Source organism: Bombina bombina, chromosome 2 (genome assembly GCF_027579735.1).
Source record: "Bombina bombina isolate aBomBom1 chromosome 2, aBomBom1.pri, whole genome shotgun sequence".
Taxonomy (NCBI): Eukaryota; Metazoa; Chordata; class Amphibia; order Anura; family Bombinatoridae; genus Bombina; species Bombina bombina.
Genome location: NC_069500.1, coordinates 908,662,352 through 908,677,410, shown reverse-complemented (window position 1 = coordinate 908,677,410; position 15,059 = coordinate 908,662,352). Strand labels below are relative to the sequence as shown.

Below are 15,059 nucleotides of genomic sequence, written 5' to 3'. Positions count from 1 at the left end.
AGGCAATTTTAAGCAACTTTCTAATTTACGCCTATTATCAATTTTTCTTCATTCTCTTGGTATCTTTATTTAAATGTAAGCTTATGAGCTGGCCCATTTTTGATTCAGTACCTGGGTAGTGCTTGCTTACAATCAGCAAGCAGTACCCAGGGTGCTAAACCCAAAACGGGTTGGCTCCTAAGCTTACATTCTTGCTTTTTCAAATAAAGATACCAAGAGAACAAAGAAAAATTGATAATAGGTGACGACTAGAAAATTTCTTAAAATTGCATGCTCTATCTGCATCATGAAAGAAAACATTTTGGTTTAATATCCCTTTAAAGTAAACGTAAAAATAAATAGATTGTGTAAAAAAAAAAACCCAGCAAACAACTTACTTGTTTTACTGCAAAATGTGCACTTTAAATTTTCAGTTTAGCCACTACCCTCAGAGAGATGAGAGAGATGAAATGTTGGTTACTTAAATTTGTTTTCTTTCATGATTCAGAATGAGCATACAATTTACTTGTATTATTAAAATAAAGTTCTGTTGTCATGGTTTTCTTTGTTGTAGCGATACCTAGGTAGATAGTGTCTACATGTCTTGGGCACTACATCTGTTGTTAATTGTAAAAATGAAAGTGTTTGATCCTTATTAACAATTTATTTTGTACACAGAACGTTTGCAATTTTGTGGTTATTTGGGTATATATATATATATATGCTGTATATATTCTATTATATAAACTAAATTTGAATTAATATTTCTTAGAATTGGGGACTGTTGCCGTACACAAAAATATACAAGTTATATATTTAGTATGTATATCATATAGTAGCATTTCCTCAAACATATTTTTTTTATTATAACTTTCTCTTGTTTAATAGGTTCAGTGGGTGTTGACATTCCCAAGATGCTTGAGCTGTTCAAAACGGGCACAGAGTATCTAGTAGAAAAAGAATGTCTTGTGCAGACCAAAATAGCGACAGTAAGTGCAAAAAAAATATAATATTTTTATAGTGCCAATTTCCTGAAGAAATTACCACGTGGTGGAGGCAGCTGTTTCCTGGCTGAATTTTCTGATCACAAAAATCTTGCCACATACTCGTTCTATAATTATTTGAATGTGCCCTGCAATACTAGACATAGTTTACTGATAACCGCTTCTGTCTAAGCTGGAGAAGAATGCAGACCCCTCAAGTCATTTTAAAAATGTAGCTTTACATACATTTATAGAAAATAGTTTCTAATCTGCGGTTTGTAAGGGAACTCCTATATCTTATATTTACTGCTTGAATTTGCAGTATAAATTTGTTTACTTGGTAGAATATTTATGGTCTTGATGGTATTTTTTGGGGGGAGTTGATGGGGGCAGTATGCACTGATCTATAATTTCATTAATTTTTATTACATATGCATATTTTATTTTTTCAAAGTAAATTCTGCATTGCAAAATCAATGCTTTTTAAGCCTCTAAACTATTGTTTTGATAGCAAAATATGCATTTGCTCTTCCAGAACAGCCCAGCAATATGCCCCTTGTAAAGCCTCTTCGTTATCTTTATCTTATCTCTTCTGCTGTCATCAATTAGAAACTAGCTACTAAACTGGTAATCATTATGTAGCATTTAGCTGGTTCAGACTTTTGTATCCTGGTGAATGCCCTTTATCGTTAATAATGGGGTGCAGAAGTCGAAATGCGTTCTTGAGATTTCTGTGATTACCTTGTATCTAAGCCTCTTTTGACAGCCTCCTGATAACATAGCTATTTATTTATTATCTATTGACTTGCATTTTAGCCAATTTGTGCAGTGTCATGCACGTCTCCATGGGAGAGAGCACAATGTTATCTATACGGCTCACATCTCTTGTGATAAGCTAATAAAAAAGCATGTGATAAGAGGCTGTCTGTAGTGGCTTACAAACAGGCAGAAATTTAGAGGTTTAAAGGTTTATAAAGTAAATTAATATAACAATGTTGGTTGTACAAAGCTGGGCTATGGGTAGTAAAGGTGTTGGCTATCTTTTTAAACATTACGTGCACCAATACTTATAATATAAAGTTTTTTTAGAGGACAAATAGGGTTTTCTTTTGACATCAAATATTTATATATGAACTATAATTTAATATGAATACAATTTTAGGAAGTGTGAGAAGTTAAGAACATTTATTTTTATCCAAACACACGCACACATTTTTTTTTAATTGTGAATATCATAATCCTTATAAGTTTTTGTGTAATATAACGCCCATAATTGTATTCTGCAAAGTCCCACGAGTGCAGAAATGCCCCCCATGTACAGGTTTTACAGGGCCAATTATAGGGCCTTCCCATTTCAGTCTTCATACATGGAAATTTGACACATTGATCTAAACAGTACTGAAAGGGTTTTCTATTTACTCCTACCCAATACTAATTCCTCAACCCACCCACCAGTTCCCACTTCCGCCCCGGTTCTTGAATCTATTTTTTTCTGACAGGAATTAATGATTCTCTTCTTCCTCAGATTTTCAGGCTTCTTTCTAAGGGTTGTTTCCTTTACCAAGACATGAAAGTGATTGTTTACTGAATTCCTGTTTCTGAAGGGTTAACCTTTCTTGGATAAAGTAGCTTCCATAGTCCAACAGGTTTCCCCACACTAAAATAAATAAATACAGGTGACATTTCAGGCATTGAGCCCTTATTCATGCCATAATTTGTACATACTTTTTTCTTTTCTTTTTGAGAATAACAACTTTATTTATAAATAAATTGAAAAGTTTACAGTTATGTGGAGACGCAGCTCCGCCATCATAATTTGTACATTCTTTTTAATCACATATATACAGTACCTTTATATTTGTTGCCAGAAAAAAAGCTCTTCAAAGGACCATACACTTCCTAAAGGGACATTGCACACTAGATTTTTCTTTGCATAAATGTTTTGTAGGTGATCCATTAATATAGCCCACCTTGGAGTGTTTTTGTAAAAATGTAAAGTTTTGCTTATTTTTAAATAACATTGCGCTGATTTCAGACTCCTAACCAAGCCCCAAAGATTTAGATGTATACAGACTTCAGATTGCTTCTGTTTGTATAATGGGTCTTTTCATATGCAGGGGGAGGGTTTGCTCTCAGTCCCTTTTAGTGGATGTCCCAGCCTAACCTCATCAACAGTGCTAAATTGGGAGCTTCTAAGTAAGTTTTTTAAAAGGTTTTATACTGGATTTTTATATGTATTTATATATGTGCATATTATTCTCTATAGTAGTGTCTATTACATGCAGTAAAATGAAAATTGGTGTATACTGTCCCTTTAAACACTAGTATTAATGCTAGATAGAATGATGCATTCAAAGAAAAGATTTGTCTGAGAATAACATCTAGATGTATTTTTTAAAGTTTCATTAGCTGTTTAAATATTAACAAAATAAGTGTAAAGTTTTAGTGTCTATAAAAAATGGGAGCTGCCATGCTGTAACTTAAGTTACCTACTCCGCTGTGGCCAATTAGGGACAGTTATAAATAGGTTTCTAGAGTGTGCAGCCAATGGCTGTGTAGAATAAGTGTTCTGCACTTCCATTTTTAACAGGAACTGAAAAGCTCATAATTTCAGAATGGAATTACAGGAAAATGGGACAAAATAAATAATAAAAGTATATTGCAGACTTTTTTTTATATATGTATACGATTTATCATTTAAAGTGAATGTCAACTTTCATGATAAAGTGCCCGTTTTAAAAAAGAAAAAAACTATTAAAAACAGGGGCACTTTCATTCATGAAAGTTTACATTGCTCCGGATTTTAAAAATACCTTCTTCTCCTAAAACACCGGATCGCCGTTCCCCCCACATGCTTCTTCCTGCTGTACTAACACAGCAATGACGAAAACGACATCCTCCGATCACGGAATGGCCTCACCAGATGAACGGGGGGGAGCCGTGTTTGGAGAGAGCCGGTTTTGTCGTTGCTGACGAAGTACAGAGTTGCAGGCGTGGGATCGGCGATCCTGTGTTTCAGGAGAAGTAAGTAAGTATTTGTAAAATCCGATGCAATGTAAACTTTCATGAATGAAAGTGCCCCGGTTTTTAATAGTTTTTTTTAAAAAACGGGCACTTTATCATGAAAGTTGACATTCACTTTAATATTACCATAAAATACATTTTTTTTTTTTAAATCCTATAGCGCCACCTTGTGGCAATTACATAAACTTTTCAATACATATTGCTAGCTTATGCAACTAGGATAAATATTATATTCACTATAAATATAAACACTTAAGTAAACAAGGGTAGATCCATTCCATTGCAATGAAATCCAGTTTATCAAAAAATTCCTTTATAAAAATAATATAATAACATTTTCTCTTTTTTTGACTGACACTATTTTTGTCCTAACAAGTAGGTCATTCAGATTTTCGACCCTATGGTCAAAGGAAGTTTATAGAAAGCCTCAGCCTTGGTTTTATACTGTTACAAAATGTGCCAGTGCTTCCGAATGGCTCATCTCTGTGATTACTATTTTTGGACAATTGTGTGTAATATAGATAACATTGTGCTCACTCCTGTGGAGTAATTTGAGTCAGCACTGACTGGTTAATATGCAAATCTGTCAAAACAACTGAAATAAGGGGGCTGTCTGCAGAGGCTTAGATACAATTTAATCACAGAGGTAAAAGTATATTAGTATAACCATGTTGGTTATGCAAAAGCAAAACTGGGGAATGGGTAATAAAGGGATTATCTATCTTTTTAAACAGTAACATTTCCAAGTAGACTGTCCCTTTTAAATATGAGAGAACGTTAATTTCTTTGTAAAGGCTTTTTATACGATCACCTTTTAAATGATCTATCTAGGATCGCTTTTCCTTCCTAATCAGAATAATGTCCACAAACGCTGTGAGTGAAATGTATCCTTTGTTCCCTCCTAATTCTTTTGTAATATAAAGCTCTCAATATAATGAAAGAGTTTAACAGATTATTTTCGGGGCGCACAACATGAAAGAGAGAGATTAAAAATGTACATAAAGTCAAAAAGGAAATACATACAAGTACATTCCAGTTTTGAATACAAGCATTTTTGCAGTTTTATTTGTACTAGCAAAATTGTTTCCAGTAATAATGATCACTATTACAGTGACACATTTTACAGTGCACAGGCACAAAGTGTGTGTACATTTGCTCGGTGCACGCTCACTCTGATGTGCGCCTACCCAGAGAGCAAAGGGGCATAATAGTAAAAAATAACTGTAAATGCTCTAATTCTTTAGAGCATGTGATTTTAGAACTGTTGACCCCACACTACTTTGTGTTTAACCCTCACAAATGGGGTTAAACACACAGTAGAAGTGATGCTCTGGACCCACGGAGCTATGCTGGTCCCGAGCAGAAACAACTCAGATGTGCAACTAGCTAGCGGTGATTTCTGCTCGGGACCTATAGTGCTCTGCGTGTCCTGAGCTGCACTTCTACTGTGTTTTTAAACCCTTTGTGGGGGTTAAACACTCAGTAGTAAAGGGCAGATAGTCTTAAAATCACATGCTTAAAGGAGCATGTGATTTGTCAACCAAAAATGCTTCTACTCAAAATTGAATTACATTCATAAGCATCTCAAAATGTATTATGTCTTTTTAGCATGTTCTCTCACATTATTCATGGACTCAATGGATAATTGGAGTTGTGTAGTTTTGTTAGTACTACTTTCTAGCAATTCTAAAGGAAACGGCTGATTCCCGAAGCTCTTATTCCTAACATAACAACTAAACACAAAATCTCAGTGATGTGTGAAATTATTATTGGCAGTTTGACTGTTAAAGGGACATAAATCAAAAACCTAAAGGTTTCAGAAGGTAATAAAACAGATGGTTATTTCTTTCCTATGACATGGAGAGTCCACGACATCATTCCAATTACTAGTGGGATATTCAACTCCTGGCTAGCAGGAGGAATCAAAGAGCACCCCAAAGCTGTTAAGTGTAATTTCCCTTACCCATAATCCCCAGTCATTCTCTTTGTCTCTGTCAATTGAGGATGTGCGAAGATGGTGTCTGAAGATATTTATCCTTTTATGGGTACTTTTCCCTGCAAGCAAGGATTGGGGTCTAGCTGTGTCCTTGTCAATCTCCTTAGTAAAAGTAGGTGGTGGCTTTTAGCAGTTAAAAGTCGGCGAGGTAGTCTTTTGCTTTACTTCTAACACTTTTGCTACCCCTTTGCAGAAAGCCAGGGTTGGTTACTCTGTTCTTTTTTTCTTTCTTTCTTTTACTACAGGTCCCTGACAGGGAGTGAAGTACCGGTCACACTTTAGTAGCTTTTATCTGCCCTGCAGCTGGATCCACAGGTCCCTGTCAGATGTTCTTTGGATTTGTCAAACCTGAGAAGTGATGCCTGCCCTGCAGTTGAAGCTCCAAGGATCCAATCTGGGGCTGCTGAGAAAAGCTGCAAAACTGGTAAGTCCCTGGATTTCCTTATCCCTTGAAGAGAGGCTTAACGGCTTGGTTGGGGGACTTTTGCCTCTTTTATATTTTATTTCTCAGTGGGGGCAGGCATTATTGCATTCAACCTTAGAGGCATTTGTTGTACGAAGCTGTTATTGTTAGCTTCCTAATGCCGGTATGTTTCGTTTTCAGCGGCAGCACCTCTGTTTACAGCAGAAGAGAGGTCTTCACACGCTGTATTTTTTTACTTTTTAAGGAGCTTCCATCATATCAAGACATTTGATATTCTCTCTCGTGAGGATATCCTGTCTTTTAAAGGGAGCAGTTCAGAATCTCTTTGTAACAGGGCTAGCATACAGACTGCTATTGCTTAAGCTCTCAGCTTGCCCGGCTTCATGCCATACTTCTCTGTAGCGAAGTGATAATTTTCAGGATGTTATATAAAGGTCCCCTTTTATAGCGGCGTTTCCACCATTATACTATTGAGAGGGGGTCTCTGCTACTTATCTGTAAATTCCTTTTCCCCAGTTTGTTTTTTTCCCCCCTATCTTTTAATATGGAAGTGTAAGGTACAGAAGAGCTCCCTGGTGTCAATAGCTATATCGCTTATAGCTCAGCACCTGGCTTTGTATAATCTTGTGGGGACAAGTTTTATGGAAGGGGCTTTTTATTAGTTGGCTCCTATAAGGTATATATTTATTTCAGTGATGTGCAGTCACTAGAGGCAGGTGAGGCAGTGCTTCACCTCTCATATGGGCAAAAATAAATATTTTTTTTTTATTGGCTTTAAAAAAATAAAAAAAATTGCTATTTTTTCCCCCCAGCATTTTTTTTTTCACAGCTACATGTTGTGCAATGGAGAGGCACAAGCAGGTCTGCCCACCATTACACAACATGCTGCGCCATCTACTGGATGAAAGTGGTTAAGATCATTGCATGGCCCATTATCTGCTTATTTGAGGCAGTCCCATTTGGGCTGACCCAATCCAGTGAGAGGCATTAGTAAGTGGAATTTATGGTTGGGGCTGGATGTTAAATCATATAAAACAAAACAAAAACGGAAAAAAAACAACATTCATTTATTTTATTGCTGTCCTGTGAAGCTGACAGCTTTGCTAAAGTGAAAAAGAGAGTTCTGTTCTTCCCCTCTAAGTGCAGTGGAATGTTCCACTGTCACTTCCTGAATCCTTACAGAGCAGGAAAGGGAGAGAGGCAGAGAGAGCAGTGTTTCATTCACATTTTATTGTAGTAAGTGCTGCTGTAGATTTTACTGAAATGGATTCTTTTAGTGAAAATGATAATTTAATGAATGTGGTTTAGTGTTTTTGTTGAATTGTGTTCAGATACAGCTCATTAACAGGGGGGGGCAGTAAGTGAGCATAACCCAATACTTACAGGAAGTCAAAGGGTCAATTCAAATTTAAATCCATAATTTAAAACCCAGAGATTGAAGTTAAGTGTGCAGTGTCCACATTATTTAAATTGAAGTTTTTGACACTGAATATTGCTAAGCCTCCCTTTTTCATGGTTATTTGATTTAATTAGGTACAAACTCCATATAAGTTATGTATGTTCAGTCAGAGGATGCAGTATCTATTTTTATTTTTCTCTGTGTCTCCATTTATTTAAAGACTGCTGTTAACTTGTAATTCACAAATCAATTGAAAGCTGTTGCATTGTGTTTTTAATATGTGCTGCTTTTATACAAGTTTATATTAACACTAACATCATTCCCACCTTTGCAGTCCCCACCTCCTGTTTCTCATCCTCCTACCCATTTAGATTGTAAGTTCTCACGGGAACAGGGCTCCCAATCCCTCCTGTATTTGTTTGTTAAATTTTGTCTGGTGTCTCATATTGTACTGTCCTTTTATCTTTGTTACCTATGAACAGCGCTGCGGAATCTGTTGGCGCTTTATAAATAAAGAATAATAATAATAATAAAAAGGAGATGAGTCATTTAAAAAATATACGTAATTATTGCAGTTAAATGTTTTTAGAAATAATGCCTCTGTAAAGTAACTGGTTAAACACATAGTCAAAGGGAGACATTTAAAATTAAACTCTCATGATTGAGGTAGAGCATGCTATTTTAATAGACTTTTCTAGTTATTTATATTTTGAGAATTAGCATAAACTGTTACTGGCCCCATGTCAGCAAATCAAATTAGTTTTTGAAAGGAACATGAAAGTCATAATTACATTTCCATCATTCAGATAGAAATTGCACACAAAAAATAAATAAATAAACTTTCTATTTTACTTTTATTATTATGTACTTCATTCTTTTGGTATCATTTGGTGTCCTTTGTTGAAGAGCATACCTAAGTGGGATGTGCACGTGCATATGAACACTATATTGCAGCAGCTGTGTTGGCAGTATTGATAACTTTGTGTAAAACTTGTATGGTAAATTATTTCTATTTTTACAATACAGTAGTGAGTAGAGAAGAGATTGTGTATCATTCTAATTGCTTAGTAACTGGCACTGTGCCACATAATTGTGGGAGTGTGTATGTGAGCAGAGTGTGTGTGGGTGTCAGTGAGCAGAGTAAGTGTGCTTTATTCTCCAGGTAATCAATACATTTCTAATGAGCTGGTGCTTTAGTGCAGTGTTTCTCAACAATGGTCCTCAAGTACCCCCAATAGGCCAGGTTTTCATTATAGCTGAATCAGTGCACAGGTGAAGTAATCAGCTGATCAGTAACTCAGTGGTTACTAACTTGCTCTCACCCATCACCTGATTATGTCACCTGTGCACTGGTTCAGCTATCATTTAAACCTGCCCTGTTGGGGGCACTTGCGGCCCTCTGTACATGTGTTTCTCCGGCGTATCATATCTAGTGCCTCACCAGCTTCTGACCTCACTGCACGTCACTGATTTATTTCTGTTGAGCACTGTTATGCTGTCAGTGCTTACTATTCTCATTTGGCGCTATTTTTACTATTTTCCCATGGCGGTACGCACTTAGTTTTTCTGTTACCGCCATGGGCTTCACTGACAGGCAAGTTTTTGCTTGGCGCTCTGCAGCCTTTTAAATTGGTGGTCATTGCAATACGTTTTTTGCTTAAGACCGCAGGTGGGGTTATAGCATGAAGTGTGAACCATCATAAATAAAAATGGGGCTATAAAAATGTATTTCCCTTATTTTTGCTCTTAAGACCTCGGGTGGGGTTTTTAGTGTGAGCGTTATCCATCTCACATTCGGCTCTGGGTCTCCTGGCCCTCTGTAGCCAGTGCGTTTGTTTATTGTGTATTTTGTTTTTAAGGGGCACGTCAGTATAGTGTTATAGATATGTACACTTTTTAAGGAGCCAATGGCAGCAGCGCTGGTTTATGTTTTTAGCACCAACCACCCTCCCTCATCTCTTCCATGCTGTGTGTCTAGAGCGAGATATTTAGGATATAGCGCGCCAATAGCTTAAGGTATTGTAGAGATTCTCTCAGAGGGAGCAGGCTCTCCGGTAATCAGTTTATTAACTGCTCTTAACCAGCATTTTTATTTTCCATGCAGTAGTGCACTTTTCACTCTGCGCTTCAGCTGCAACTGTATTTTTGACTTGCCCACTTTATATACACTAGATCTCCGGTGCAATATTTTGTCCCTTTATTGGATATATGGCAGGGATATAAGATCTACGGGTACTACCGAAACGCGTCAGATGTGAGGAGTACCTTACCTCATGTGTTTGTTTTTTACCTAACCTGTAGGGGCACCTATGACCTAAGTTTTAAGAGTGCTGTAAAGATTTTACATTTACCAATAAAACGTCTTTTATGGAGGAGCTGGTCTGGGTCTTTTCTTTGGCTGGTGTTTTGCAATAGGACTTTCCCCACAGGGCTCTCCAGTGACGTCTGGCAACGGAAGAATGGACCTTTGAACCCAGACTCAAACAGACTGGTGGAGCCACACAGTGGGAGTGGAGGAGACGCCAAGCAAGGCGAAGGAATCTCTAGTAAATCTGCTATAGCTCTGTTCCACTAAGAATGTGTATGACACTTATGTTGATTATATCCGGAGGGTTTGCTAAAAACAAAGGCTAAATAAATAATTTTCACTATTGCCGTTTCTCAGAGTGCACGGACACTTTTTCTGTTATTATGGGATATAAGACAGTCAAAGGTTATATTACTATACATTTGCGTGTTTTAAACTTTTTGTTTTTATGCTTTCAAGAAACGTTTTATTTCAATCTCATGGATTTTTTGGTATTTGCTGCCATCTGGTGGCAGTTCATGGTAGTTTATTTTCTGCAGATATTTTTCTTTTCTTTAGCTTGAAAAGAATAATGCCTTCCAGTTAATCCCTTGTTTTCTGTGCCCTGTGGATATAAGATACCATGGGCTATTATCTTTGCAGTCAATATGTTTACACAGCTACTACAGCCTCTGCTCAGACTGCTGTCTCTTAGCTGCATAGTAGTGTAGGTTTTCTACTTTGAGCTTAATTTGCTTCTACATTGGGTGTATAAGAGATCCCATATACAGGGTGCTATCCCTATCCTTATTCAGTAACAGTTAATATGTATGCTGTATTTTTTTCCTTTTGGTGTGGGGATTATTTCCTCTTTCATGATTTATCCCCATCTTTCTTCAATGAGAGTATATACAAGTAGCTTTATGTAGTCTACTGTACATATTGCATGTGTATATTTAGGGATTATTATCTTTTGCATGTGTTATCCCTATACTTCTACAGTAGTAGTATAACCATCATATCATTCTAATGTTGGTATATATATTTTTGATGTGCCTTTTACTTTCTTAGTAAGGGGTTTGTGTACAGAATTATATCTCTTATTGATATATACAGTATCTGTTATGTGCAGTTCAGCCCTGCGTGTCCATCTAGTATTATATTTATTTATTTGCTTTAGATATTTTGGGTTTTATCTCTCTCTAAGTGAGAAGATTTCCAACGCTGACTGTTTTGCTCTCTATATTTTATTTTGGAGTAGAATGGCACGCACCTTTTGCTTGTTTTATATTTTCATCTGTGAAATTTTTCAATATCTTTGATATTTCCTTTGGAATGAGGTGAAGTAACTTTTTAGACCTCAGGTGTCTAATCAATTGTCTCAGGATTTCGTCCTTCAAGATGGAGAATATTCCCCTTTTAGTTCAGGAGGGTCAGTTCATGTCTAACATTGACCTGAAGTTTCTTTTCTCTAGGATCATTCAATTTCAGTTCAGGCATCATCTTTTCAACTAGCAACATCTCATACAGACATATTGTTCTCTTTTCTACGTTCCCACGGGTGGAAGGTAAATCTAGAAAAAGAGTTCTCTAGTTCCAGCTACAAGAGTGTGTTTCCTAGGGACAATTATAGATTCCCTGTCCATGGAGATTTTTCTGACGGACGTCAGAAAATCCAAACTTCTGGCTTCTTGCATGTCTCTCCAGTCTACTATCGTCCTTCCGTGGCTCAATGCATGGAGGTGATTGGTCTGATGGTTGCTTCTATGGACATCATTCCTTGTGCTTGGTTCCATCTGCGACCTCTGCAAGTTTGCATGCTCATTAAATGGAACGGAGACCATTCAGATCTATTGCAGAGGATAAATCTGGATCCTCTAACAAGAGACTCTCTCTCGTGGTGGGTTTCTCAGGAAAACCTGGCTCAGGGCACTTGCTTCATGAGACCTTCCTGGGTGATTGTGACTACGGACGCCAGTCTATTAGGCTGGGGAGCAGTTTGGGGCTCTCTCAAGGCTCAAGGCCTGTGGACTCAGGAGGAGTCTTTTCTCCCCATAAACATCTTGGAGTTGAGAGCAATCTTCAATGCCTTGGTAGCTTGGCCTCAATTAGCTTTAGTTCGGTTCATCAGATTTCAGTCGGTCAACATCACCTCAGTGGCTTATATCAACAACCAGGGAGGAACTCGGAATTCCTTGGCTATGAAGGAGGTGGCTCGCATTCTGCAGTGGGCATAAGCTCACAATTGTCTTCTATTTGATATCCACATTCCAGGAGTAGACAACTGGGAGGCGGATTTTCTGAGCAGACAGACTTTTCATCCTGGAGTGGGCTCTCCATCCGGAAGTTTTCTCTCAGATAACCCTCAGGTGGGGGGTCCCAGAGTTGGATCTGATGGAGTTTCATCAAAACGCCAAGCTTCCAAAATACGGTTCAAGGTCAATAGATCCTCAGGCTGCTTTGATAGATGTGCTAGCGGTTCCTTGGATCTTCTCTCTGGCTTACCTGTTTCCTCCTTTTGCTCTCCTTCCACAAATCATTGTTCGTATCAAACAGAAGAGAGCATCAGTAATTCTAATAGCTCCTGCATGGCCTTGCAGGATCTGGTTTGCGGATCTGGTCAGGATGTCATCCCATCCTCCTTGGAGGTTACCTCTGAGGAAGGACCTTTTAATTCAGACCTTTTAATTCAGGGTCCATTCCTCCATGCAAATCTAGATTCTCTGAAACTGACTGGAGATTGAATGCCTAGTTCTGTCTAGACGTGGTTTTTCTGAAGCGGTCATTGATACTATGCTTAAGGCTCGCAAACCTGTTACTCGCAAGATTTACCATAAGGTATGGCGAAAATATCTTTATTGGTGCAAATCTAAAGGTTTCTCCTGGAACCGGATGAGGATTCTCCCCATATTTTATCCTTTCTTCAGGATAGCCTGGAAAAAGCTTTGTCAGTCAGTACTCTTAAGGGTGAGATTTCTCCAACATTGGTGTGTCCGGTCCACGGTGTCATCCATTACTTGTGGGATATTCTCCTCCCCCACAGGGAAAGGCAAGGAGAGCACACAGCAAGAGCTGTCCATATAGTCCCTCCCATGCTCCGCCCCCCCAGTCATTCTCCTTGCCGCTCTGAACAAGTAGCATCTCCTTGGGGATGGTGAGGAGTTTGTGGTGTTTAGTTGTAGTTTTTTATTCTTCTATCAAGAGTTTGTTATTTTAAAATAGTGCTGGTATGTACTATTTACTCTGAAACAGAAAGAGATGAAGATTTCTGTTTGTGAGAGGATTATGATTTTAGCAGCAGTTACTAAAATCGTTTGCTGTTTCCACATAGGACTGTTGAGATGAGATAACTTCAGTTGGGGGGGACAGTTTGCAGACTTTTCTGCTCAAGGTATGACTAGCCATATTTCTAACAAGACTGTGTAATGCTGGAAGGCTGTCATTTTCCCCTCATGGGGATCGGTAAGCCATTTTCTTAGTCTCAAACAGAATAAAGGGCTTATTATGGGCTATAAACTGGTAGACACTTTTAGGGGCTAAATCGTTTGCTTTATTTAAGTATTATATGCAGTTTGAAGTTGTATTTCACACTTTTATAACATTGGGGAACGTTTTTAGCACCAGGCACTTGTTAAGACACCTTCCCAGTCAGGAAGGGCCTTTCTCTGTAGTAGGCAGAGCCTCATTTTCGCGCCATTACTGTGCAGTTAATTTTGAGTTCAGTACATGCAGCTGCATGTGTGAGGGTCTGGAATCCACTAAAAACGTTCCTAGAAGGCTTCATTTGGATCATCCGGGGGAGTGGGAACTCCACCCGGAGGTGTTTGCCCAGTTGACCCAATTATGGGGCATTCCAGACATGGATCTGATGGCGTCTCATCAGAACTTCAAGGTTCCTTGCTACGGGTCCAGATGCAGGGATCCCAAGGCGACTCTAGTGGATGCATTAGTGGCGCCTTGGACTTTCAACCTAGCTTATGCGTTTCCACCGTTCCTTCTCATTCCCAGGCTGGTAGCCAGGATCAAACAGGAGAAAGCCTCAGTGATTTTGATAGCTCCTGCGTGGCCACGCAGGACTTGGTATGCAGACCTGGTGAATATGTCATCGGCTCCACCATGGAAGCTACCTTTGAGACAGGATCTTCTAGTACAAGGTCCATTCGAACATCCAAATCTAGTTTCTCTCCAGCTGACTGCTTGGAAATTGAACGCTTGATTTTGTCTAAGCGTGGGTTTTCGGATTCTGTGATAGATACTCTGGTACAAGCCAGAAAACCTATGACTAGAAAGATTACCATAAAATATGGAAAAGATATATCTGTTGGTGTGAATCCAAGGGATTCTCATGGAGTAAGATTAAAATTCCTAGGATCCTTTCCTTTCTCCAAGAAGGTTTGGATAAGGGATTATCAGAGAGTTCTCTAAAAGGACAGATTTCTGCTTTATCTGTCTTGTTACACAAACGACTGGCAGCTGTGCCAGATGTTCAAGCTTTTGTTCAGGCTTTGGTCAGGATCAAGCCTGTTTACAGACCCTTGACTCCTCCCTGGAGTCTAAATTTGGTTCTTTCAGTTCTTCAAGGGGTTCCGTTTGAACCCTTACATTCCATAGATATCAAGTTGTTATCTTGGAAAGTTCTGTTTTTGGTTGCTATTCTTCTGCTAGAAGAGTTTCTGAATTATCTGCTCTGCAGTGTAATCCGCCCTATCTGGTGTTCCATTCGGATAAGGTTGTTTTGCGTACTAAACCTGGTTTCCTTCCAAAGGTTGTTTCCAACAAGAATATTAACCAGGAAATAGTTGTGCCTTCTTTGTGTCCGAATCCAGTTTCAAAGAAGGAACGCTTGTTACACAATTTAGATGTAGTCCGTGCTTTAAAGTTCTATTTAGAAGCAACAAAGGATTTCAGACAAACGTCTTCTCTGTTTGTAGTTTATTCTGGCAAGAGGAGAGGTCAAAAAAGCTACT

At 38.3% G+C, this 15,059-nt stretch overlaps 1 protein-coding gene across 3 annotated transcripts in view; it reads left to right on the top strand.

Annotated features, from left to right (window-relative positions):
* The window catches only part of MRPL1 (mitochondrial ribosomal protein L1), a 156,077-nt gene that overhangs the window by 86,222 nt on the left and 54,796 nt on the right, over positions 1-15,059 (top strand). For all 3 annotated transcript variants that reach the window (XR_008400696.1, XM_053703298.1, XM_053703297.1), the window contains one exon: positions 868-968. Coding sequence is in view for 2 of the 3 variants with exons in the window: in XM_053703298.1 (XP_053559273.1) it covers positions 868-968 (101 nt within the window). In the remaining variant the exon portion in view is untranslated. The remainder of the gene's footprint in view (positions 1-867; positions 969-15,059) is intronic.